General features: G+C 38.3%; 1 protein-coding gene across 2 annotated transcripts in view; it reads right to left on the bottom strand.

The window, feature by feature from the left end:
* The window catches only part of PAPPA2 (pappalysin 2), a 294,094-nt gene that overhangs the window by 76,068 nt on the left and 190,436 nt on the right, over positions 1-27,590 (bottom strand). For both annotated transcript variants that reach the window (XM_084865191.1, XM_084865192.1), the window contains exons 11-14: positions 23,999-24,192; positions 22,972-23,118; positions 11,886-12,021; positions 11,225-11,441 (exon numbers count right to left, since the gene is read on the bottom strand). In XM_084865191.1, coding sequence (XP_084721317.1) covers positions 11,225-11,441; positions 11,886-12,021; positions 22,972-23,118; positions 23,999-24,192 — 694 coding nt within the window. The remainder of the gene's footprint in view (positions 1-11,224; positions 11,442-11,885; positions 12,022-22,971; positions 23,119-23,998; positions 24,193-27,590) is intronic.

Genomic DNA, 27,590 nt, shown 5'->3' with positions numbered 1-27,590 from the left:
AGGTTCCAAGCCCAGTGTCAGCAAACTGTGGCTTGTGAGCCACATGTGGCTCTTTGGCCCCTTGAATGTGGCTCTTCCACAAAATACCATGGCCTGGGTGAGTCTATTTTGAAGAAGTGGCATTAGAAGAAGTTTAAGTTTAAAAAATTTGGCTCTCCAAAGACATTTCAATTGTTGTACTATTGATATTTGGCTCTGTTGACTAATGAGTTTGCTGACCACTGTCCTAGCCCAACTTCCTTTTCCCAGAATGATTTATCCATTAATTATGGGGGAAGGAGGAGAATCCACTAAAGATTTTGATTTTCCTGGTGGGTGGGATGGATGGCCTAGTGGATAATAGGCCTGCTTGGGGAGGCACAGAGTGTGTGTGTCCATGCTTAGGTTGCTCTAAGTGAATAGGAAAATAAAGATTTATAGAGGGAAAGAAAGAGAAGAGGAGAAAATCAGGGGATGATACTATTCTTTTCAAAAACATTTATTTTTTACTTTAAAAAATGGCTTTTTATTCATCAGTTTATGTTGTTCATTATATTTCATAAATGAGTGGGATCATGTGATATTTCTTTTTCTTTTTCTTTTTCTTTTAATATATTTTGTTGATTTTTTACAGAGAGAAAGGAGAGAGATAGAGAGCTAGAAACGTCGATGAGAAACATCGACCAGCTGCCTCTTGCACACCCCCTACTGGGGATTTGCCCGCAACCAACGTACATGCCCCTGACCGGAATTGAACCTGGGACCTTTCAGTCCGCAGACCAATGTTCTACCACTGAGCCAAACCAGTTTTGGTGATATTTATCTTTCTTTAACTGGCTTATTTCACATAGCATAATGCTCTCCAGTTCCATCCATGCTGTTGCAAATAGTAAGAATTCTTTCTATTTTACTGCAGCGTAGTATTCCATTGTGTAGATGTACCACAGTTTTTTAATCCACTCATCTGCTGATGGGCACTTAGGCTATTTCTAAATCTTAGCTATGGTGAATTGTGCCACTGTGAACATAGGGGTGCATATACACATAACATAAACTGATGAACAAAAACAGATCCAGAGACAGAGAAGTATCTATCAGACCAAGAAACCTCAGAAGGAAGATAGGGGAGGGTGGGGGTAAGGGGAAGAGATCAACCAAAGGACTTGAATGCATGCATATAAGCATAACCAATGGACACAGACAACAGGAGGGTAAGGGCATGAGTGGGGGAGGGGGCAATAGGGGGATAAGGACACATATGTAATACCTTAATCAATAAAGAAAAAATTTTAAAACCTTTATAATGGCACTACCATTTAAAAGTTAAATCATTTTTAAATTTTAGTTATAAAAAAATGGACATTAACTTTTCTAAAAGACTGCCTTACATAAAAATGAAACATACATACACACTTCTTTACACACTAGACTAAAATTGCTAAAACAATTAACTCTTAATTATCCAATATTATGAAAATAAAAATGATGCAGATCCTTTAAAAATAACCACAATTTCTTATTTTTATGTTTTATAATTTTATGATCTTCTAGGAAACAAACTGATATACTAAATTAAAGTTACATGAATGAATACTATAGTAATTCCAGTTGAGCCACAAGGAATAGAGCTCTGAATGTGGCTCAGGCTTAGGAATAAAGGGGAAATGAAGTTGGGAATAAAATATGGGTAAGGATCACTCACAAAGCAAAGGTGGTATATCTAGAGAGTGGAGAACTGAGAGGACATTCCTTGGTATCTGATCGACCAACCAAGAACGGGGGAAAATGTATGAGAAGAACTCACTCTGGGAATTACTATTCCCCCATGCTTTTGTCCCTCATTCAAATTCCTCACAGGCCCATTGTGGCCCAGGCTGTGTGGTGAGTTAAAATTATATAAGTATAACATGTGCCTCTGTCAGGTTATGAGACACACAGATGCTTACAACTTCAAGGTCTATGCACACTTTCAATAATCCAAGCTAACATAATTTCTGAACATGACTGTTGCCTCCTAGAATCCACACCTATCTCATTTCCTCAACTTGAGTATGGGAAGGACCCGTGACTGGCTTCTAAGCACCTGAATATGTCAATAGGACAATGTCACTTCTGATTATTTTGCCTAGACTGAAAGGTATCTTTGTTGAGAGACCCTCTCTCTTGATGACTTTGAGGAAGCATGAGGCCATGTGAGAGCTAGCCAAGGGAGATGGCTACTAACAAGGAACTGAGCACACCCTCAGTGCCACCCCCAGCAGGAAACTGAAGCCCTCAACCTTTCAGAACCAAGTGCCAAACACCCTGTGATCTTTCCCACTCAAGCCTTCAGATGAGAACCTAGTCCTGACTGGCATCTCACTATAACCTTACACAAGATCCAATTAAGACTGGTCTAAAATCTTGATCTCAGGAACTGCAAGTATAAATGTGTGTTGTTTTAATCTGACAAATATGTAGTAGCAATAGACAACTAATACACACATAACCCAGGCTTTCAAAATTGTAGGTCCCCTTTCCGGCTTACCTGCACTTGTAATCTCCAAGAGAGTGAAATATTTTTTCTCTGATTTTCTCTCATGAGGAGCAAAATTCTTTTTTTTTTTTTTTTTTTTTCTGAGCTAGGACCCAATTGGAGCTGGGTCAAAAATTCTCTTTTTCTAATGACCTTAAGTCCCCTGGATTCTGCCCATAAAATTGCTCTAATCTAGAAATTCATTTCCTGAACTTCCCCCAAAGTCCCAAGTATGTTTTCAATTCCACCCTTTTCACCTACTTCATCAAAGATCACTAGCGTACCTGCATTACTTGGAGCCCACATGTACATTTCATGGTTTCAGGGTTTCCTCAAAATAAATATGCCATTTACATAAACACATCTTAACTAGAGGTGCTCTTTATTTATTCCAGGGTCAGTTAAGCCCTTGTTACCCCAATCCAAATACAGTGTGAGGGAGGGTGGCGGTATTTCTTGGACAGCAGTAGACATAAGTATATTTCTGAAACAGTCTTCCATTCATATAATGAAAACTTTCTTTACTAAAACAAATTACTTGAATTCTAGTCTTAGTTGTGCTAATCTCAAATAAGGTGAATTTGTGCACTTAAATCTCAGTTTGCTCAACTGAAAAATTATTCCTGGCAACTCTAGGCACTTAGTAAACATTTTAAATGATGCATAGTCTATCTCTTTCTACACACACACACACACACACACACACACACACACCATATAGAATACTTTTACAAATCCATTTACTTAAAACTTTCAGAAGCCTTTTTATTAAAGTAAAATATAGCAATGTACATACAATGTGCACATACACACATAGACAAACACACTCATTGTATTAGAACTAACTAATTGCATGAATCAATTGGATAATTGATTTAAAAAAAGCATCAAAGCATGACTATATAAAGTGAGTGAGAAAGTATGAGAATAAGAATGAGAGAGAGAAAAAAGAACTCAAATTTCCATGTAGATATTAACTTAAAAAGATTAATATCACACTCAATTTTAAGTTAGAATACTTGGCTTTGATAGGCTATAGTTTAAGGTAAACCTCAGAACCCACTCAGTTTTATATTTATGAGTATCTATTACTTGTTTTCCATCTCAATCAGAATGTGTATTTATACTGAATAAGCTAATGAGGTATTCATACTTTATGTTTGCTTTGGACTTCAAGTAAGGTCAAAACATAAAAATAAAAATAAAAGAAAATGTGCATTTCCAGTGAGGTCAATCTACTTGCACGTTATATTGAAAAGTGGTTTTATAATTAATGTTAGTAACTTTTTAAAAAATCTTATCTGAAACAGAAAAGACAGAAAGGGGTTTCTTGACCTTTTCTACCAGTTACCAACTTACTGCCTCTCAGTTCCAAATCCACCCTTCATTGCCCAGAGATGGGCCATGCAAATGTTGCTTTTTCACCAGATAATATCACATCATGTTTTCCAGGAGACATAAGGTAACTGGAGATACACTGCAAAAGAAAAGACATCTCTTCTTGATTCCTATATGGTTTCCTCTCCTTGCTTCTGCTGCACTTGATGTCCATCAGAGCTTCAGTCCTTAACTTCTTGGTGCTCGCCTCATAAAAAGTTTCAGTGACATCCTACATTCCCATCAAGTCCCACCAGCACTGAGCTGGCTTTCCAGCAGGTTTCAAAGATATGCCAGGGAATGACTCCCCAGAAAGTTTCATGTACCCCAAAGGCAGATGTCCAGCAAGCAGCTTCCTCATGAGCCAATCAGCAGCACCTCACTGGGGGGTATAATTCTCACCAGCTCCAGCCTGTGAAACTTTAGAGAACTTCCCTGCCACCTAGGGTACCACTGCCCACTCTCTCCATAGAGATCCTCCCACAGCCTCTTTCACATTTGTTCCTTCCTTTGATACTCTTCCCTTGTCCCTAAAAGTAATAGTTGCTCCCTTTATCTGCTGCTCTTCTATGAATTAGAGTTCTCCATACCCTTTAGTAGTTAATGAGTTATTTATATTAAACTTTGTTACTAGTTAATGGTTATTTATATTAAACTTTCCCTATTATAGCTACATTGCCCTGACTGGACCCATCGAGAATAGAACCAGAAGTGATACTGGGAGACAGATTCACAAAAACAGGATCTGGGGACCAATTGGTCCTGCCAATGTTGAGCTCCTTGCCAGTGGGAAATGGGATGCTAGCAATCCTGAAGTGCAGTGGGATCATAACTAATGAGCTCTTACCTTTGGCTGATTGTGACAAAGATCCAACTGGAAACACCAGGCAGCTGCTGGCCTTGACTGTGGGTGCTGCACACACCACTGCTGAACACATCACAGCAGCAAAGTGGAAGATGGCACACCAAGACCATGAAGAGAAGCTCTGTCCTCCTGCCATCTCTCCAGAACCCTCTACTGACAAAACTTAATATCATTCCAGCTGGCAAAGGGTCACTCCTGTTCTGGTATAACAGAAGGGGGCACCCAGACAGAGATTGAGAGCTGAAAAGCAACACATTCACAGATCCCTGGCACATCTTGTAAAGGAAGGATGGTAAAGGTAATGATGGGGGACTGTTTGGAAGCTACCATGGGCTGTACTCCAATGGGGTGTTAGAATATACTACAAACTCCACGTCTCATTCTCAGTTAATCTCACATGAATACTATTAAGTCATTTCTCCCTGCTTGCCACTTACATACCAACAATACAAAAATAAATAAGAAAACTTATCAATAGCAAAATATAAGACTGACAACTGGAATCACTGAGGATTTCCTGATTTCAAAATGTATGAAAGCTGAATTGAGAAACATCATTGGAAGCCAAAGCATGGATTATTTTTTCCTGAAGAAAAAGCAACTAAGGACTGGGGCCACACTCAAAGAAGAGAGGGAAATAGGAAGTTCTTTCTTCATTCCAGGTAAAGACCAGAAAACTGTACACTGACCTTCAAGGGTCACAGATCTGTTCTCCATCCATCAGTCCTTATCAATACTGCCCCTTCTTTACTATTTCAAAACTTCAGGTCAGAGAATATAGCAAATTTGGTGGGGTGGAATGAGAGGAGGGGGCAGGGAGAATTGGCAAATGCCATTGGACCCTAAGACATAAATGTCCCAAAGAGAAAAATGCTCAAATCCTAAAGAATATCAGAGGCTTGAGGTCATGAGATAAATTTTCAGAATATGATCTTGGAGCACTTTTATACAGTGAAATCCTACAGTGCGATGAAGCAATGTGCCCTGGGCTTCCTGTCAGTCCAGAAAGAGAAAGGTTAAAAATAAAAGTAATTTTTATCAAACAAATGCAAACAAAAGGAAATCAGGGATGGAAATTTTAATCCTAGATGAAGTAGAATACAAAGACAAAAGCATTTCAAGGGGCAAAAGGATTGGCAATAGTTTTGATCCTAATAAGGACGAAAACAGTCACGGGCAGTTAGACACCTAATTATTGGGTCGGCAACTAAGTAATTGCGGGTTTCACACATATATGGCTTCAGTTGAATTTTTAGGTTTGCAGACGTAGTACAAATGTAAAACACATTTTGTATTTGATAGTTGGCTATTCAGCTGTTAATCAGTAAAAAAAGTTTTTTGATCTGTTTTGTAGTTTTTGTTTGGCGTTCGTTGAAAAATGGAAAATCAAAAGGAACATTTTCGTCATATTTTGCTTTTTTATTTCCGCAAGGGAAAAACGCATCACAAGCTCATAAAAAGTTATGTGCTGTTTATGGTGACGAAGCCTTAAAAGAACGGCAGTGTCAAAATTGGTTTGCCAAATTTCGTTCTGGTGATTTTTCACTCAAAGATGAAAGACGCTCTGGTCGTCCAGTTGAAGTTGATGACACCCTAATCAAAGCAATAATCAATTCGGACTGTCACAGTACAACACGTGAGATTGCAGAGAAGCTTCATGTATCACATACATGCATTGAAAATCACTTAAAACAACTTGGCTATGTTCAAAAACTCGATACATGGGTTCCTCACGAACTGAAAGAATCACAGTTAACGCAACGCATTAGCAGCTGCGATTTGCTAAAGAAACGTAATGAAAATGATCCATTTTTAAAACGACTGATAACTGGCGATGAAAAATGGGTTGTTTACAACAATATCAAGCAGAAAAGATTGTGGAGCAGGCCAGGTGAACCAACTCAAACAACATCAAAAGCTGATATTCATCAAAAGAAGGTTTTGTTATCAGTTTGGTGGGATTACAAAGGAATTGTCTACTTTGAACTCTTACCACCCAACCGAACGATCAATTCTGATGTCTACATTGAACAACTAACGAAATTAAACTATGCAGTTGAAGAAAAGCGGCCCGAATTGACAAATAGAAAAGGTGTTGTATTCCATCATGACAATGCAAGGCCACACACATCTTTGGTCACTCGGCAAAAATTAATGGAGCTTGGTTGGGATGTTTTGCCACATCCACCATATAGTCCTGACCTTGCACCATCTGATTACTTTTTGTTTCGATCTTTACAAAACTCCTTGAATGGTAAAAATTTCAATAATGATGATGATGTCAAATCGTACCTGATTCAGTTTTTTGCTAATAAAAACCAGAAGTTTTTTGAACGTGGGATTATGATGCTGCCTGAAAGATGGCAAAAGGTCATTGATCAAAATGGGCAATACATTAAAGAATAAAGTTATTTAGTTCCATGAAAAAATTGTCTTTGATTTTCTTTAAAAAATCCGCAATTACTTAGCTGCCGACCCAATATTTCACATCAAAGTATAAAAAGCCAGTACTGCTTAAAATACAAGAAAAAAAGTGAAAGAAGCATACTTGTTTGGAAGGTTACAGTACATTTCCAACCATTAGTTGGGCAGGTAAAAAGAAAAATCAATAGGAGGGAAAGTGCAAATGCTGAAATAAGATGCACAGTCAGAAGCTTCAACCACTGTCATGAGACCACACCCTGGGAAAGGAGATAATGTTTTTCAGAAAAGTCAACACAGGATCTGATGGATACATCATTAATTAGGGTCAGAGAAGTTACAATCAATGTTTCCACTGGGTTCATGTGACTGGAAGAACAATTCTGTCGTAGCAGATACCACATGCCCATCAGCGATTCTCTCCTGTTAGTGAATTCTTCTGGACTTGACCTTGTGAATTTCCAAAGTAGATAATCTGAGTTCTAATTATCTGCACGCAAATGCACTCCAAGACAAATTAACCTATTAGTGCGTGGGTTATATTTTGTACACATTCTCCCTCTGCATTGATCAAAAATACGATTCCTACTTTCCAAAGTCATCAACATAGTCCTGGATTGGTTGGAGGGTCTACCTCATACTCTAACTCATGGGATGTTGTGGCACATTATGTAGGGCCTTTCTCTAAAGTCGTTAGAGCTGGAAACAGCTAGAAATTAAGAATGACTTGAGATATTATTGAGCACTGATGGCCAAAACCTGGAGCACTAAACTTGGTTTTCATTAAAGGGTTCATTGTCAGTACGCTAAGCCGAAAGGGTCATAAACTGAGTAGCCGACAGAGCAGAATGGGAAACAAGATGAAGAGAGAGATCAAAGTCAATGGGTCCAAGCCAACGATCGTGAATGTCACTGGAGAGCCAGACATGGGTTTACTGGCCTCCACTGAGGCTCTGTGGGCCAGTCAGGCTGGTTTCAAGATGCATGTGGTAGGACAAACAGGCCATTGGTCATTACTGGTTAAAAGCTAAATGGCTAACACGTCTCCTACTGCCAGGCCTCTGTCAACTCTCCCTTGCCCATTTTAGTATTAATGGAATTCAAGTCATAAAGGGTAAGAAGGGGAAAGCCAGGAATCCCTCTTACTGTGCCCAGCTTTTGAGGGTTTCATATTATGGTCTATCTATATCTACAATTGTGATTAATACAAAGATGCAGAAAGACTTCTAATCTTTCAGAGTATGGAGGGATACTGATTTTAAATCTGTTCTGAAAGCAAATATATGGAATCTATTCAGTTTTCTGAGTATCAAAATGTACTATATTGACTGATTTGCTGGCAGAGAAGGAAAAGCCAATTTTCAGGGTTCCTATCAGTCAGATGTGGTTTAGAATTGCTTATGCATTCCAGATATACTCTACACATACTGGAGAGTCATATCTTGTTTCTGCTGGTTTGCATGCATGCATAGGAAACTTGTCTTTTCCCCAGTGCCAAGTGAAAAGAAATGAAGAACTAGCAGCAATGCAGCAATAATCTAAGTTAATCACCTTCTTTATCAAAATGTCATAACTTCGAGAGTGGTCTATAGAGGCTATGACTTCTACTTTTCTGGCTTGCTTGTTCAGTTCTCTTCCATGGAGCATTGAGAGATAAAGTCTATAACTGTCACTCAACACAATTTCTGATCCCTACTATGTGCCAGGCCTTCTGCTAGGTACCAAGAGACATTGAGCAGAATCCCCACTGCAGGCTGCTATTTATTTAGTTGCTGTTTGTTAATGGGAACAAACAGCAAGTAAATAGTAACTACCCAGGGTGATAGTTGCTTTTGTTGTGTGTGGATTGTGTCCGAGACCCTCTGGAGGCAGGGAGGGAGTCTGCCAAAACTTCACCGAAGAAGGTGAATCCTGATGGTGAAGCATGTGTTGAAGTGGAGAGAGACTGGAAGGCATTCAAGAAAGTAGGAACACTATGTGCAAAGACATGAAGCTCATCAAGAACACATGTTTCAAGGACCTGAAAAAATCCTGTATGGCTTGAGGCCAGAGGTGGCGCCAATGGAGAAATAATTTGAAAACACATAAGAGGCAATAATTCTAGTAAGCTATGTTATTTTAATAGTCTACATTCTTGTGTTAATATGTGATGTTTGTGTACTAAGAAGACAGGAGTTGCAGATAAACTAGCTAATGTTCCAGTGTGCATTACCCTGACTTACTGTTTCTCCCTCCCCAGCACTTGCAATAATACCTGGCACAGTGTTTGCACTTAACAAATGTAAACTACTTTTACTGCATGGGGAGACAGCCTCTAAGGTGCCCCTAATAATCCATGCCCTGATGCAAATCCCTCCCCTTGAGCATGAACTGGACTTATTGACACATTATTAAGGAATAGATAATATCAGACATAAAGGTATTTACTTCCAACATCTTATATAATAAAAGTCTAATATGCAAATCGACTGAATGGAGGAACAACTGGTGGGACGACCAGTCACTATGATGCACACTAATCACCAAGGGATAGACGCTCAATGCAGGAGGTGTCCCCAGGCCAGCCAAGGTGGGTACCAGGGGGGCCCTCCTCCACTCTCACCTCCCATCACACAGAGGGAGGCAGCTGGCAGCAGGGCCAACAAGTGGGTGGCACCAAGCTGGCCAATGCAGGAGCCAGTGGGGACCCCCCAATCACCCCACCAGTCACCCCACAGATCAGCCCTGATCGCCAGCCAGGCCTAGGGAACCTACCTGTGCATGAATTTCATGCACCAGGCCTCTAGTGATGTTATAAAAAAGACCGTGGCATACTTCTGGACAGTTGCATGTAGTACTCAGATGCTCTTGCTCTCTTTGTCACTTGAATCATTATTTTCCATGTCATAAGGACACTCAGGCAGCTTATGAAGGAGCCCACACAGCAAGGCGAGGAGCAACACCTTCATAAGCATGCCCAGTGTCAGCACCTGGGTGAGTAAGCTTGGATGCCGATCTCCTGGGGTCTGCCAACAGCCACAGGAGTGAGCTCAGATGTGAATTCTTCAGATCTACTCAAGCCTTGAGATTACTGCAGCCTTGGCCAATAGCTGGATTGAAACCTCATAAAAGAGTCTGAGCCAGAGGCACTCAGCTGATGTGTATTGAGATTCCTCGCCCACACAAATTGTGATAAGCCACTACATTTTGATATAACTAAGATATTATATTAGTGACATCTACTCTTATTCCATAACTATGGTTGGTTTTCTTATATATCAAGTTGGATATGGTGGTATCAGACTTCCTTTTTGGTGATGAAGCATGGCCTGGAAACCAAGCTTTTGTGACTAGGATCCCAAATGCCTAAGGGACCACACTCCTTGAGGGACTGAACCTGTTACCTAGTGTCCCACCCCAACTGATCAGACCATTTATAGAATGAGTCCAGCCCAGCTACAGCAAAGATTACTGTGTTTGGTGTACTCCCCATCAGGGCCAACCTGGGCACATCAACACTACGAATTAGAGTCCCTCCACTACTGTCAGCTGAAGTCCAAGAAAGGTCTATCTAGATGATGACAATCACAGATGTCCACAAAAAGACACATGTAGCTAACATATTCTTGCTTTCCATATGTAACTCTACTTGATTATAACACACACCTTGGAAACTAACTGTTAACCTTGCTATATATACTGTTCAGGTGGGAGCAAGTGAGAAAGCATAGATTGCTTAGGGAACACTGGGTTTATGGCCACAAATTTTTGGCAGTTTATATAACAAGGTTAATTTATAAAGACATTGGTTTTATACATAAAAAAGATTTTAAGACCTTATAAAGATGTTAAATAGTTACATAAAATATTATGCTCAGTAAAGAAATAAAAAAACAAAATATAAAACCCAAATGGGCCTTCTACCAATGGTTCTTTGCTTACTTATGTCTTTTTAGCAGTTCTTAGCCTCTTTTTCTAGTTAGCGATTAAGCACCCACTGCATACACAGTGCTATGTATGGAACTGATAACATCTCATTACAGCCAAATGGAAAAGAAAGGAAGAAAGGAAGGAAGAGGACTTCGTACCTCTGTCCCTGATAATTTTGTGCCTCATGCTCTGGTACACAGTCATTAGGAAGTGAAGGATTCAGGTGGGAGGCTGTCCTGAGAACCACGGCTGAGATGCCGATGAACGGGGATGAGAAATTCAGCAGCATGGAGGCAGTAAGGTGGGAGAGGACATTCGGGTGAAGGGTCACATTTACAACCAGTGGGTTATGTCGGCATGACAGTTCATAAATTCCTGGAGAGACATAAGGACATGAATCATATGTTAAGCCATTCAGGTAGCTCAGCAATTTTTAACCAGTGTATTGCAAGAATTTTTAAAGCATGCAGTACCTGATTATTTAGTCAGAGGCACAGACCTCTTGTCCCTCAGATTGTCAAATGAAAAAAAAAATGACAACATCCAACACAATAGTCATCAGTGTGGATGAATCAAAATTAAACCTTTTTTTTTGTCATATCAGCAAAAAACATTTTGTGTGTGTGTGTGTGTGTGTGTGTGTGTGCACGCCATGAGATGAAAAAGGTTGAAAATCACTGATATAGCATATCTAGTATTCATTTTAACCTCTTAATAGCTGTGTAACGTGTGCAAGGTCCCAAAAAATATCAGGAACAGATAAGGAGCTGACTCCTGGTTTACAAGACTGTCCTCTAGAAACTCTATTGTCAGACTCACCGAGAGAGTAGTTGTTTCCACTGATATCAGTTAGGTGGATGGTCACTGTGGGCCGCTGATGTTTCCCAGATACCAGGCCATCAGACGTCAAGAAAATAAAAATTGTTGTAGCCACTCCTGGTCTATTAAAACACACCTAGGCATAAGCACAGACATGTGTGAGCCATTATCTCCATTGGGCTATCAAGACACATTAAGTAAGAGCTCCCTTCCCCCTTACAAATGAGAAGAATGTGGAGTAGGAAGACAAAGATGTCCAAGGTCACAGCAAAAGTTAAATAAAATTAGATGGAAAGAAGATAACTTTCAGCTACTGAGCTTCCCATCTTTTTCTGGGACTTCTAGCCTCAACTGTTTCTTTTTTGCTTCAACCAGTCTTTCTTTAAATGCCTCAGAAAGATCACTAAAAAGACACAATAAGGCACCACAGGGCCAGCCAATACCTCCTTGTCTTCCCAGTGAAAGCAGTGGACAAAGATGGTCACTGAGCTAATGTTTTACTCTGAACCGGCCCAGGTAATTATTCTTCCCCATCTCTCCATTTTTCCCTAACATTTTTATCAGAACCTCCCACTTAGCATCTGAACTATGACATGGGGAAGAGGTTATTTCAGTGTCTTGTGTGTGAGATTAGAAGCTGCCAAACTGTTTATTCTTATGTGGTTCTCCTGGTGCCCCAAGCATGTATGTCCTATCCTTAGTTAAAAAATAAGCCAACACTGAGGCACAGAAAAACCAGGTTATTTATAAAGAATATGCCTCCATGGTTAGGCTGATTAATAATCAAACAGTCTTACAGAGTGAACTATGGAAGTCTTATCCCTGGAAATTCTTTATTGTGAAAGAAAACAGCATAGAATTAGGGACGACCCAAAGAGCTGCTTTTTTTTACACTGAAATCATTTAAAGTGGTAATTCTAGTTTTATTTCCTATAGCTCAACATTATTATTTTTTGTCCTGATTTTTATAGAGAATCTTTTATTTTTCCATATAGGACTTTATTTATTTACCCTTTGGATTGCATACATATTCAAGATATTTGTTTACTGATTGCAGAATGATTTTAGTCTATAGAAGGGCAATTAAATATTCTTTTACATAGGAAATAAAGTAGGGAGATACTAGAAAACCACAAGTCAATTTGACTCTCCTTTTTCTTCTTTTTTACTATTGAATTTATTGTGTTGCCAATGGGTAATAAAATTACATAGATTTCAGTGGTACAATATTATAGTACGTCATCTGTATATTAATTTCTGTTGAGAAGGAATTTCCACCTTCCCTGATGTTATCTGTGAGTGACACTGTTAAAACCTGTGTACATTTCTATTTTTCTTTTTCAGGTTCTGAGGGTGATGAAGCCCAGGAAAACTGTCCTTGGAGTAAAAGTGAGGAATGGTAGGGACCTCCTCTCAAAAGTAAAGCATGTTTTCCATTTTCACAAGAATTCTTCCTTGGCCGCAGACTAAATTTTCCCAGATCTTGGTGGTATGCTTAGAGTGTTCATTTGCACTGCTGGCTTAATTAGGGGATTTTATGATTTGCAGTGGTCGATGGAGCACAAGTCTCCCTTCTTCCTCTCCTTTGAGGGAAAGACCAGCTACACTCTCTTTTTACAGTGTCTTTCCCCCTTTTTTGTTTCCCCTCTTTGAAGTAATAAATATTGTTTTACAACTTAAGAAATATCCAGACCCATAGATTATGGCTTGCAATGAGGTCCTTTGTCCCTAGCTGGATGAGGACTAGACATGAAACACACGGTAAGGTAACCAACAGCCTTGCCTCGTGCAAAGTCCTCAACTCTAGCAGCAAAGGACATCAAAGTCGCCTGGAAAGGCCCACAACCTCTTCCTTTTCACACACCACAAAAGAGACCGAGTGCTGGAAGAAAGTTCTGGGTTGTTTCCTGAACCAGGAACAGACAGAGTCTAAACAAGGACCTGGTGGCTTTACCCCAAGTAGCCTCAGACTTGAAGAGTGGGGTGGGCTTCAACAAGGAACAGGAAGCCCAGTCTTCCCACCTTCAGTCGGGGTCCCACCCAGACACCACCCACATGAAACTAATTAGTAGGAGTAGGTCTGATTGTGTGGATTTCTCTGTCCTGAGGGCCTGTTCCCCAAACCTCCAACTCATTTTACATCTTCCAGAAACGTGTCTCCTTGCTCTAAGGGTCTTTGAATACCAATTAGTTTGAACCCTGGAGCCAGCTCCTAGTGGCAGTGTCCCTCTCTGAGCCTCAATTTGTGGAATGTGCCTATGCCAGGATTTCCAGGCCCTGGCTCTAGCAGAGAAATCATAGGTGAGACTTACAAAGGAGACAGAGGCAAAGAAAGACAAGGATCTGATAAAGATATATAAGATGCCCACTCTTGGGTATTTCTTCTTAGAGCAACACAGAAGGGGGAACTAAATTCTATTCTCATCTAAACACCAAATAGGCCCCATAACAGGAGCAAGGAAAGTACAAACTCTCTCATACAGCCCTCAGATCCTCAAAATCAGAAGTTAGTTTGAATCTGCTACACATGTGCTTAATCAATCTAAGTGGGATAAAATGGACCAACTATGTTCACCATTCTGGAGAGAGGGCTGGCCAGGCAGAACCCTGGGTTTGACTCTTAGCTCCCTCTTAACTCTCTGGGTAAATTTGAGCAACCCAGCATCTCTCCTCTAAGCCTAAGGTCCCTCTTCCCCACACCTGAGAAACAGACATACTATCAATCTCATGAGGCTACTATGAGGATGAGATGATATTATCTGAAAATACATAGAACAATGCTTATAATCTAGTAAGGGCTCAATGTTCAATAATTCTTATTTCAAAAAATATTTTTATTTTGTTTATACTTCAGGAAGACAAGGATAAAAAATAAAAATTTTAAATGAAACATACATCCATACATTTTGGTATCTAGAAAATTGTGATTTTATGAACTGTATAGATTATAGAAATGTGAGTTGCTACTCTAGGTTCTACTTTCATAGAAACTGGCAATATTTGAGGCTCTTGGTTTGGAATGTATCTCTACTTTATAAGTGGAATTTATGAAAAATACATTATATATACACATATATATAACTCTTTTATGATACTTTTCAGGAAATTCAGTTCAATATACAGTTATTAAAAACGTATTTTTGCCTGGCCTGTGTGCCTCAGTGGTTGAGTATCGACCTATGAACCAGGAGGTCATGGTTCAATTCTATTATAGGTTGGGGCACATGCGCAGGTTGCAGGCTCCATCTCCAGTAGTGGGCATGCAGGAGGCAGCTGATTAGTGATACTTTCTTATTATTGATGTTTCTATCTCTCTCTCCCTCTCCCTTTCTCTCTGAAATATATATCACACTTGTATTTTACATATAAGCTTCTAGAATTTTCAGTATAATTAGAATATTAAATGTGTATTCCTTATTCAAACATAGAATATTTTTAAAGTTCTCTTTCCATAGCCATGTCACAGCTGTTTTAATAGATATAATAGACCAAACTATTTTTACTTCACATAAAATAATGAATTTTGTGTCCATAGATATGAAAAATAGTGACTAAAGCAAAAAATTTGGCCAAATGAAGCTTTTACTAATTCTACCCCCATGCCACCTTTGGCATTACAAGTATGACATCCCTCTAATCGCCACACAAAGTGCATTGTCTGAACAGCTGGCCCCACTACCTTCAGGACAAAGTACCTCAGATGCACCTTCAGGGAGATTACTCAGATCTGAAATGAGGATCTGGCATGCCCCAAGGGGAAAAAAAAAAAACAGCTAAGATGCTAAGAAGGCAAGAGAATTGTGGCTTTATCTATAAGGTTTTATAATTTGTCTTAACAAGGAGACTAAATTCATGTCATATATGGCCAACATAAAATGAATTTGAACATGGCTCTTATGAAGAAGAAAAACTAGGTGGACATCAGAAAGGTAAGATCTTTTAGAAAAATGAGTGATTACTGGGACTGAGAAATGTTCTCAAAATAGAGGGATTGCCAATGAAATTAGCTCAGTGAATCCATTGCAAAATGCTTTGAAACAGAGAAAACATAAATTGGATGGATGGGTGGGTGGATGGATGAATGAACAGAACGATGGACAGTTATGGACAGAAGTAGAAAACCAGTTCCACACCCTCAGTTGTTTTTTTTTCATCCAAAGCTTGCTTGTTCACCACCAGATCTAACTTCTGGCCACTCATGAGGGAAAAGCTGAAGAATGCTTCCCTAGCACAGAACTGTTTGGGCTTAAGAAATCCCTCTTCAATGTATCTGCTCGGTAGAAACACTTAATATACTCCCAAGCCAAGCATTTCAACTTCCAGGTCATCCTTTGTGGTGGTCATTGGAGAGTAGACCCTCAAACTATACCACAAACTTGAAAAGAATCTTCTTTGAGGTTTTAAAATGCTTTTGGTTAGTTACAGGGTTATTTTTTTCCTGTGCCTTTCAATCTTCATTCTGTGGCACTTCCTGACCCCAGAGAGGAGGAGGAGGCCCTTGAGTAGGATGAGATGGGCAGACATTCAATATGGTTGTGTCGCACTTGACAGTTTGCCAAGTGTGATCCCATGCTGTGCTGGAGCCTCCATTAAGCTTATTGGGTTTTTACTCCTATTTAAGATTTTTGTTCTGTAATATCCCCAGAATACAAAGGTTATACTATGGAAGTGGGAAAAGCAGGATTCTGGTAGCTTAAGTGACTTCCTCTAGCTAAATGCTAGAGAGGCAGGAATTTAGGTTTCCAACTTTGTTCTGTATTCTTTTGACTGCCCAATGGTTGCTAATTTGGAGTACGCAGGAAATCACAGATTCCTTAGGACATGTGTTGACCTTTGTGCCCCTTCTACCTCCCAAAATGAAGTCATACAAACACATAGGCCTAAAAGTTTCATACAATTTCAGGGAGCTAAGAGAACCCTTTAAAAGCCATTAGCAGTCCAACTGGGAGGGAGGTTGTCAAAAGAAATTAAGAATGCTTGCACTATTTGGTTGACCTATATGCCTTTTTGTAGACGAATAATTATCAAATATTAGAAATTTTATATGGATGCCCTAATAACACTGCAGTCTGTGCAGATTTCAGAAATTTGACAAGAGAGAGATTAACTCTCAAAATTTTATGGAAGTTAGCTGAAGTCTAAATTTAACAGATAAAAAAAAGGTGTGAGGCAACTAGCCTCTTGTGACAGAGCCGTCTCCATACTGGAGGATGTGAGTCAAAATGCGAGGGTTTTGAACCTGATTTAACTTCATTCCCGTGTCAAAACCCCTGCCTCCTTTGGAATTGGTCAAAACCCAGGTGATTTTCTGTATTGTTCTTTCAGAGTATAAGTGACAGTTGGTCCGAAGGTTGTGGGTTATTGTTAAGCTGATTAACAGAGTATAAGTGAGGCTATAAACAGCGTGGGCTTATGTGGCTCTTTTTTCAGAAGTGTGAGGTCATTCTGTAAAGTGGAGAGGGAACCACCATGGTGACTCTCACTGTCCAAAGGGAAACATTTGAAATGTGTGCTTTGGCAAGTAAGTGAAAGGGTTCAGATCAGAATCAACTCTTTGGCTCAATTCTTCCTAAGAATTTTCCTCATCTGTGATTTTAAACAATAGGGCTAAGTATGTAGAGAATCCGTGTTAGAATTTGGGAGAATGAGGGGTATCAGAAACAGACAAAAACAAATCTTTAGTGAATACTGTGGTCTGTCCCAGATCCCCTCCTTCATGACTGAGCACTTAGCAGTCTGTTTCTGGAAACTGGCTTTAGAAAAGAATACCATCACAAGGTCAGGCTACATTGCCGGATGGGAGGAGAGGGCAGAAATCCATGTCCAATGGCCTTTTGATAGGAGTGAGTGGTATATAGGTAGGTCAATTCAAAAGCGTTATCCCAGCTCCCTTGGAATGGGATGCTGACAGTTTAATGTGGCTATTTTTCCCTCTGCTCACTCCTATTTCTTTCACTCCCCCACAGCTGTTGATCCCAAAGAAAGTTCTTGATCAATCATTGCATGGAACACTCAGTATGAATCCTAGGGAAATTCCACTTTTGACAAAGTCTGAGGAAGAGACAAAGTGCTATGGAATATAGATGGAGAGAGTTCTCTTAGGAACAAAAATGGGGGGATGAAGGAGCACTCTGCAGAGCCAAGCAAGCTTCCTTCTGGTTGAAAAAAAAAAGTGCTATCTTAATTATTCATGACACTGGGAGTCTGCTCAGTTGTCATGTCCAAGCCTGTAACAGCTTCCATGAAAAGTTAGATTAGCAGTAATCAGATAGGAAGTGGACAATGAGTGCTTTAGTCTCTGGGGATAAACTGTAGTATGGGGACATGCCCTTTTTTCTTCAGTGTATCAGGTTAGGTTGGGATGAAAATAAAAAATTATATATACACAGTCATTGTTGCTTTCTCAGGATTCCCCAGGCAATACAAGGAACTGCATAGGTTAATTTTCCAAATAGAAGACTTTCTTTTAAAAGGCAACAGCTTTTTAGAAATTTCAATCATGTGTACAGAAATAATTCCAAAATATACTAGAAATCCTGCCTTTTTAAACAGAGAATTCTCTGGCTAGTTGACATTCTACATATCGCTCTGTGTGGCACAAATGCTCTTGGATGCCAACTGTATTTTGAGCAGCAAGGCCCTAAAGCAATCAATGGATATAACTATCTTTGCCCTTAGCACCTGATGACCTAAGACTGTTCTCTTATTAATAATATGTGTTTATCTCATTTATTTAAGCTTCAAATAAAACGCAGACATGGAATGAATTGTTTAGTCCCAACACTTCATTTTAAAGCTAAGAAAACTGGTGCCCAAGAAGATTATATGATTTATGTAAAGTTTCTTGACTGGTTAGTGGCAAAGACAAGGTTTAAAATACTGTTTTTCTGAATACATGTTTCCTCCCAATTTTTAAATTCCCTACTAATTTGTTGCTCCTTTTCTATGCCAGACTGAAAATTCAGAAAACTAATTCCATGCAAAAGTAAACAGTCTCTAACAAAGGGTATTGTCAACTTTCTTATGAACAAAGTCAAAAAAATTCAAAGTAATAATTGGACTTGGTGCCTTCTACACATGAGCTCTTTTTTTTTTTTTCTAAATCATAAATTTGGATGGTTTTCAGGATGTCGAGATGGTTGAAGTAATCTCTAAATAGAGTATTGTCACCTGACCAATTAAATTAAAAAGCATTATAAGTACTGCCTGATTTAGGAAAAACAAAAACAAAATTTTAATATCAGAGCACAACAAATAATTTTTTAGCATAAGTGTGTCTTGAATATAAAGTAGAACTTATTTACACTTAAAATTTATTCACTGTTTATCTGAAATACTTTTTTTTTGCAATCCAAAGTTGGAGAGATATAAGAATGCACAATAAAAGAAAAGAACAGATCAAATAAAGAAAAAACAGAGAACACTAATAAAAAAGAATAAAGGAATGGAGGAAAGGATATTATAGATAATTTTAACAAACAAAAGAGAGAGAAATGTTAAGTTTGGTAGACACTTTTTGACCAACAAATAGAGAATACACATTTCTAACACAAACTGATCCTAATTTCTGAATAAATAAATGCTCACTATTTAAGTGCTTCCTAATAAAATGTAGGGCCATGAAGAAGAGGACAAATAAAAATATCTCATACTGACACACAGCTGTCATTATAATAAAGCTGTTATAGTCTGAAAAATCAGTGCTAGAAACAAACATAATGCTTTTAAAACCCCATGATTTTAAAAAGAAATGATGAGATATTTTAAAATACTTAGGGCATATTGATAATGAAAATAGTGTATGTTGACATTCATAGACTACAATTACAGGTGTACTTAGAGGGGGGAAATTAAGGAACAATGAAAACAAATTATTCAAGGATTCAATACAAGAAGCTAACAAAGAATGCAGGTGTAAATCCAGAGACACAGAAAGAGAAGAAATGCTAAAGAATAGAAATCAGTGAGTTATCAAACTAGAATGATAAAATAAAGAAAACTAAAAGCTGGTTTTGAAGAAATCCCAGGCACAATTGGAAGAAAAAAAGAGAAAAAAAATCCAAAAATATATAATATAAAGGGATTGATAACTGTAACTAATATAAAAATACATTATGAACAACTATCAGCACTAAATTTGAACATGTGGAAGAAATTAATACATTTATGGAAATATCAAACAGTCCAAAATTGGAAATGAAAAATTGAATATTTTAATAAAAACCAAAGTCATTTAAATGACAATCATAAATCTCTTCTCTAAGAACCACAGGCTCAATTGGTTTTATAGGTGGGTTCTGCCAAATTTTCAAGGAATGGGTAACTCCTATTTGATACATGTCATTTCAAAAAATGTAAAAAAGGGGAAACTGTCCAATTTTATAAGGCTTATATAATGTGAATATTCAAAAAAGGAAAATATAAACTAATTCCACATATGAATACAAATGCAAAGATCCAAAATAAAAATTAACCAATAAAATCCAAGAATATATTTTAAAAATACCATAAACAAGTAAATTTACTTCATGAAGGCAAAAATGATTTGTATCTAAAAAGTAAAACAAATCTATCAATGTGATTCAATATAATGATGGATCAAAAGAGAAAAATCACATGATGTCTGATAGATCCTCCCTTCCTCCAACTGATGGACAGAGTATGACATAACCTGTATCTGCAGCATAGACATTCCTGAGCACCTAACAAGGCACCTTATATGGAAATCTGTCAACAAGAATAAAAATCCAGCAAACAAACAAACAAAAAACAAAAAGAAAAGACAATGGTGGAGGTGAAATCTGAATTAAAGGTAAATAGAGTTATAAATAGCTGACTGCAAGAATGCTGGGCCATTGCCATTGGAGAGACTCTAGGTGTCCAGCCGAGGAGCTCAGTGAATTTGAACTTGTCAATCAGTGTGAACGAGAGAAGTGGTGCTGATAAAAAAGGATGAACATGCCCAGAGGGAATTAGTCCAAGAAAAAAAATCGCCTTAAAAAAAAGCCCTCAGAAGTATTTTATACCTTAAAAGCTTAAAAAAGGATTAATTTTTTTTTCAAAGAAAACTCCAGATTTAAATAGTGTTACTGATGAATACCTCCCAATGAAGCATTCATCTTAAATGGAAACTGCTGTTTGAAATTTTAACCTTGCTAATTGGCTTCTATAAATTCTTGCTTACTAAGACTACTCCTACTTCAGAAAGGCCATTATACTCCCACTTCAAAGAGGCCATTAAACATTCTCCAGACAAGGTTATCAGTGCTGGTACCAGGCCAGGCCTCTGGTTGAGATCTCAAGGCCCCAGTACATACGGGCTCTTTAAGAACTTGCAAAAGGGGCAGGAAACACTCCATATTTGGGAGACAAAGAAGGTAAAATCATATAAATAGGGAGAATTCCTGCATGTTTGGGCCCAGAATTTGAGAGACATTTTCCTCTGGACCCTCACGTAATAAATGTAACTCCATCTCTTTAAGTATTGCTTTGTTCTTATTTGGTTTTCTGTAACACCAAATTAATACCAACCTTACATAAAATATTCCCGAGGATTGGAGAAAAAGAAAACTTATTTTAGTAAGTAAAATCTAGCCTTCATCATAAAACCCAACAAGATCGTGTAAATTTTAAGAAAATTGGGAGCCAAGCTCTAATGAACATAGATGAAAAATCACTTAAAATATCCACAAAATAATTTCCCAAATTATTGACAAAGGATTATACATCACATCATCTTCAAGTTGTTGTTTGTGTTCCAGGTATGTAAGATTGGTTCACATTTAAATGTTTGTCAAAGTCAAGACACTAACAGGACAATGGAGAAAATAATATCAATAAGAACATCACAGATGCAGAAAATCATTTGATAGAATAAAAACTGTCTTTTGACCAAAAACTATAAAATATTAAAAGAAACTGAAGATTTAATTAACTGAAAGAACATATTAGAAGACTAATATGTTAAAGAGAAATCTCTCCCCAAATTGACATAAATTCAATGAAATCCCAATTAAAACTGCATCAGATTATTTTTTCCACATGTGGAAAATGAGGCTGATTATAATATGTATATGGAAATTCGAAGGACCAAAAACAGCCAATACTTTCTAGGAAAAAATAAAGTTCTAGAACTTACATTATCAGATTTTAAGACTCATCAAAAACGTTCAGAAAGTAAGAATGTAATGTCAATGCAAGAACATACAGATCAGGAGAACAAAATAAAAAATGAATAAGCAGAACAAACTGAAACCTGAGGGGGATCCTTTACATGCCCTTAATTTCAGAATTCCTGAAATTAAGGTGTCAGATACCACATTTGGTGAAAATGTAAAGCAATTGCAATATTCATAAGCCTCTGATGGAATTACAACTACTGTGAAAAAATAAGTGGGATTATCTACTGAAGCTGGTCAATTGCCTATCTATGCTCTAGCAGTTCCAAATCTACTCAACTATTTCTATAAATTCACCACAAAAAAGTATACGGAAAGTTTATGGCAGAACTATTTGTAATAACATAATAGAGAAAAACTAAAAACAATCCACATGCTCATGAATATGGATAAATAAAGTGTGATGTATCTATGCACTGGAATGCGACATTGTAATGATGAAAGTATATACTGTAAAGGTTCTCACAAGAAGTTCAAAACTAGACAAAACTAACCTATGGTGCTAGAAGTACAAATAGTGAATACCTCTGTGGCATAATAACTGAGGAGAATGACAGAACCTTTTGAGGGTGATGTTAACATTCTGTTTCTTGATCTGTGTGGTAGTTAGAGTGTATACTTTGCAAAAATTCATCTAACTGTGCATTTCTGATCTTGGCACTTTCCTGTATGTCACACTTCGATAAACTGATTACTTAAAAAGAAGCATACATTTCAAAAATAGGTGAAATCCAAAATGTAAACACATTGAAATGACAAAAGGAAATACTGACAAGTCATTCCAATGAATCATGTGTAAACACACACATACATGTATGTGCACACGTGTGTGCATGCATATGTATAGACACATGTATAATCTATCTGCATAAACAAAACACACACACACACACATTTGGGCCACTTACTTTGAGCCAAACTTCATCCTCTCTCTCCAGGGTTCCTTCAAGCTGCTCACTGCCTTCCTCCCCAGATCGGTTTCCACTGGGGACACAGGGAAGCCAGCCAAGAAGGGGTCGATGGTTCCGTAAATCTGGATGGTAGGATGTGCAAATCTGAAATGCAATTTCAACCAAAAATTAAATGTGGAGGGTGAAAGATAAGATGAGTAAACTCTCCAGCTCAAAGCCAAAGTTTTCCTCTCTTACTGAATGCCTTATTGGCAGAACACTTTTCTCAGTGTAGAGGAATATCTCAGCCATCTCCATTAGCCTCCAGAGAGAACTTGCCTCAGTAGAAAAATACATGTGCCAACTCTCAGCCCACTATCAACCAGCTAGGGCCTTTATAGATAGATAGATAGATAGATAGATATAGATATAGATATAGATATAGATATAGATATAGATATAGATATAGATATAGATATAGATATAGATATATAGATATAGATATAGATATAGATATAGATATAGATATAGATATAGATATAGATATATTTTTTAATTTTGTTTGATCTTTGTAGTAAATCATTGAGTCGAATACAAAATGATTAGTATACCCATTTTATGTAAGAGAAAACGGGCCCAGAGAGGTTAAGTGACTTGTCAAGTATCATGTAGTAATATTAATGATTATATTGGTGGATCTGGTAGTGTAATCCAAACATTCAGACTCTTCCCTGCTTCTTCTTCTTTATTAAAATAAATTCTCTTAAACACAAAGCCCAAGTGTAATTTTTAATATGTGTACTTCTAAGGTTAATTTTGACTTGGTTCTGTATACCTAGAAGCCAACCCCTGAATAGTAAGATAAAAATTGACGAGAGTTCGTGGGTGAGGCGGGGGGTAGATAATACTTGATTGCTAGTCTAAAAGCTTTTCTAGACTGCCTTATCTTATTCTTAGTCCAGTAAGAACAAAATGTGATGCCAAAGTCAGGAGAACAATGTCACTTCACAATTTTCTCAGGCTTTACTCTTCTGGCTTAACTTACTGTGGAATGAGGTTCTCCTGTTACCAAGGAAACAGGACACTTGTTCTTGTCTTCATGAGCTGAGTAAGCGTGGGTAGCCCACTGATCCAGGTATCCGCTAGGAGTGTAGAGACCACAGTCTATGAAGCTGGTTTCCCTCTCAAAAGGTTCACATATCCCATCTCCCTCAAAGACATAGCAAAGGCTTGGCTCTCCTGCCAAAAAAATATTGTATGACATTTGAAAATGTGTTTTTATATATGTCATGTAAAAATAATTACTTTTTTTTTCACCAACCCATTAGAGAATCCCATAATTGACAGTCTAAATGCCCACCCCAACATGCAGACCACACACACACACACACACACACACACACACACACAAAACCCTAAAGAAGCAGAATTCTTTTCCAATGGGAAAGAGGTAGAATCCACCTATATAATAAAGGTATAGAAAGGGGTGGAACTGGGGAAGAAGAAACAGGGAGAAAAATAGTGGCTGTGGGCTGGATGAAAAAATAAATTTTAAGGAATAGCTGATCAAGATATTTAGGGGACCATGGGGATATTAGTGGATAAAAGAAGAAAGAGAATTTAAATAAATGATATGTTTAAGGTATTTGGGTCCCTCTCATAGTTTTTTAAATATTAAAGCATTTGAGGGACTGCTTTTCAATTACTTTTCACTGCTGAATTGTGTGTTTTTAACTCAATAGGCAGCTTATCTGAAATTGGACAATTTGGGCTCCAGCTTTACAAGGGTTACTACCTATTGTTTCTTTCAGTCTCACAGCAATCATGTGAGGTTATGTGTTTTCTGTTGGTTTCATAAATAGGAAACCTGAGTCTCAGTGATTTTGAGTAACTTGTCAAAGCCCCCTGATTCATATGCCATATAGTTTGGGTTTGAGCCAAGCTTACATAATTGGGGTTTAGGGGATTCCCATTACTCCACCCTGCCTCAAGCTTTGACAGGACTGACCCCTACTCACTGATAGGATAACTCTGACTAAGTGAATACTACTTAGCTATTGCTCTGTAAACTAGCCTCAAATGTAGAGAGTGAGGGGCAGTAATAAAAACATTAAGTTCTAATGCTTTTTCTACCAGAATGTGGGGCAATTATTATTAGCAACACAATTCTAATTTCGCACTTCTACTTTAACTGCACATGGGGCGGGGTGAATCATGATTCAAACTAAAGCAACCCATAGATAACACACTCAATAACATCATTACTGAAATGTACCGTTACTATACCAGTCGTTTTAATTCTTCACGGCAATACCATAAGGCTTTTCCAGTAATATTCACAGCTCATTAACATGTTTATTAATCATTTTCCTTAATAACTTATTCAAATCTAAGATCTTTCTGTGGTAAATTGAGCTTTACTTGCCAGGAATAAGCCACTGTTCCAAGGACTTGGTTCTAAGCCTATCTGGGGCTTTAGATTCCTGCATTTCATTAAGCCTAGGGCTTGTTCAAATCATTCCTCAGACCCAATATATGTGTATTTGGAATGACTTCCCCATGATGATTCTCTCTCTCCCTCTCATAAAGATACATATACATATGTATTTATGTACATAAGCATGTATATATTTTAGACATGTGTACATATATATATGTATCTTTCATAATGTATATAGTGTTTATAATATATACTAGAGGCCTGGTGCACAAAATTCATGCATGGTTGGGGTCCCTAGGCCTGGCCAGCAATCAGGGTTGATCAGGGCCTGCAGGCAGGGGGTACAGACAGTGCGGAGGCACAGGGCATGGGAAGTTGGTTGGGGCCCCGAGGAGGCAGCTGGCCCTCGGTCCCCCTGGGAAAGGGGCTGCATCTGCCGCTACCCATTCCCAGTTTCTCGTCACAGCCCAGGGCCCAGCCCCGATCTGGTGATTGGGGCCTGCCCGCCAGGGGGAAGGACCACAGAGGTTGGCCAGCTGGGGGAGGTTGGCTGTGGTAGCACAGTGACCATACTCATAACCAATTGTTCCAGTTGCTCTGGTCAGTAGGTCATTTAGGCTTTTATATATAAGAGAGATATTTGCTTTCTTTTTCTATTTATTAACTGGTGACTGTTTTCTTCTTGCTTCTCTATTTATTTTATTTTATTTTTTTTACCACATGCTTAAAATTTTTGCCTCTTGTCTTTTTCAAATACACCTAAAAAATAACAGACACTTTTAAAACACATTTCACAATAATTTCTTCAAACCTGATCTTTGGAGAAATAATGAAATAGAACTATATTCTTAACCTACTAGAAATGTATTACTCACTGAAACAGATGTCTAACTGTGGAATATATCATGTTTAAATTCACCCTAAAAGTTAGGTGCGGTCTTACTGGAGTTAGAGACTCAGGAAATATGAGCCAAATTTACGGGGACCAGGTGTGATAGCAACCAAGTGAGGTTGGCTCTGAAGTCAAATGAGATTTGAGCTGCACTAGAGAAGGCACAGTGTTTGGGAGCAGGGAGGAGAGAGAGAGACTTACTACATGTGTTCAATATAAGCCCTCTAAGTATGAAAAAAAGAGATGAGGCAAACAGAGGTGGGATTAATAAATAGTTGTGTACACAAGAGGGCAGGTAGTGGGTTCAACATATTCTGCACATCCAGACCACAAATGGAGTCTTGAATTCCTTTTTGGACATTGACCACATGAGTCATGACAGGTAAGGATAAAGGGGGGAGCATCCAGAAACCTAAGCACCTGATGAGGCATTTGGATCGAAAGGAGAATAATGGGGAGGCATTTCTGAATGGTAGTCAAATCAAACCATGCAGGGGAATGATCCTCTATAGTTTCACAGCAAGAAGAAAGCACCTAACTAGCATTAGGAAAGCTGTGTCCCAGGCCTGGCTTTGCGGGGGCCTTGCTGTAATGCTATGGATGGGTGACTGAAATGCTTCCAGCCTCAGTTTCCAAACCAAGAAGGAGAGGTGAATTTGATAGCAGATAAAGCCATTTTTAAATAGAACAGTATGTTTCAAGGTGCATTATTCACTACTAGAAAGTACCCATCTCTCAGGAGCTGTATAAGGAAGCTGGACGCATGTTACTATTTGCCTATATACAGGCAGGGAGCAGGTTGTCTCTAGACTCATGGTTCTAGTTGGATAAATGGAAGACTACTAAGATCCTATGATTTTTATGACTCGGTTCTAGAAAGCAGGGACATTTGTGTTCTGTGCAGTAGTTAACACCTTAATAAATTCAACATAATTATAATCATAGCCTACTTTATCTTAAGATTTAGGGACATGGAAATACTTTTAAATGCACTATTTATTTAAATAACTTTACTGAGTGGTTATGCCCACAGAATCACACAATGTATGCAGATGGGAATGGGAAGACAGTCTACTTTTAAGAAACCTACTGATGACAGTTTTTATCATAATTGGGAAAAGGGTGGCCTCTCTGAGTGGCAGGAGTCTAGAGTCAAAGCCACCTCATTCTAACTCATTACCAGTGATTCTCCAAGATTAAGAAATGTTATGGCTCACTGTCATGCTTCATGATCTTATCCATGAAACACAGCACTCCCTTTGGCTTAGAACGATCCTTTACCCTATTTTTCTGTAGAATTCATAA

The sequence above is a fragment of the Pipistrellus hanaki genome (assembly GCF_964339955.1).
Source record: "Pipistrellus hanaki genome assembly, chromosome: 18".
NCBI lineage: Eukaryota > Metazoa > Chordata > Mammalia > Chiroptera > Vespertilionidae > Pipistrellus > Pipistrellus hanaki.
This window is presented reverse-complemented; position numbering and strand designations above follow the sequence as displayed.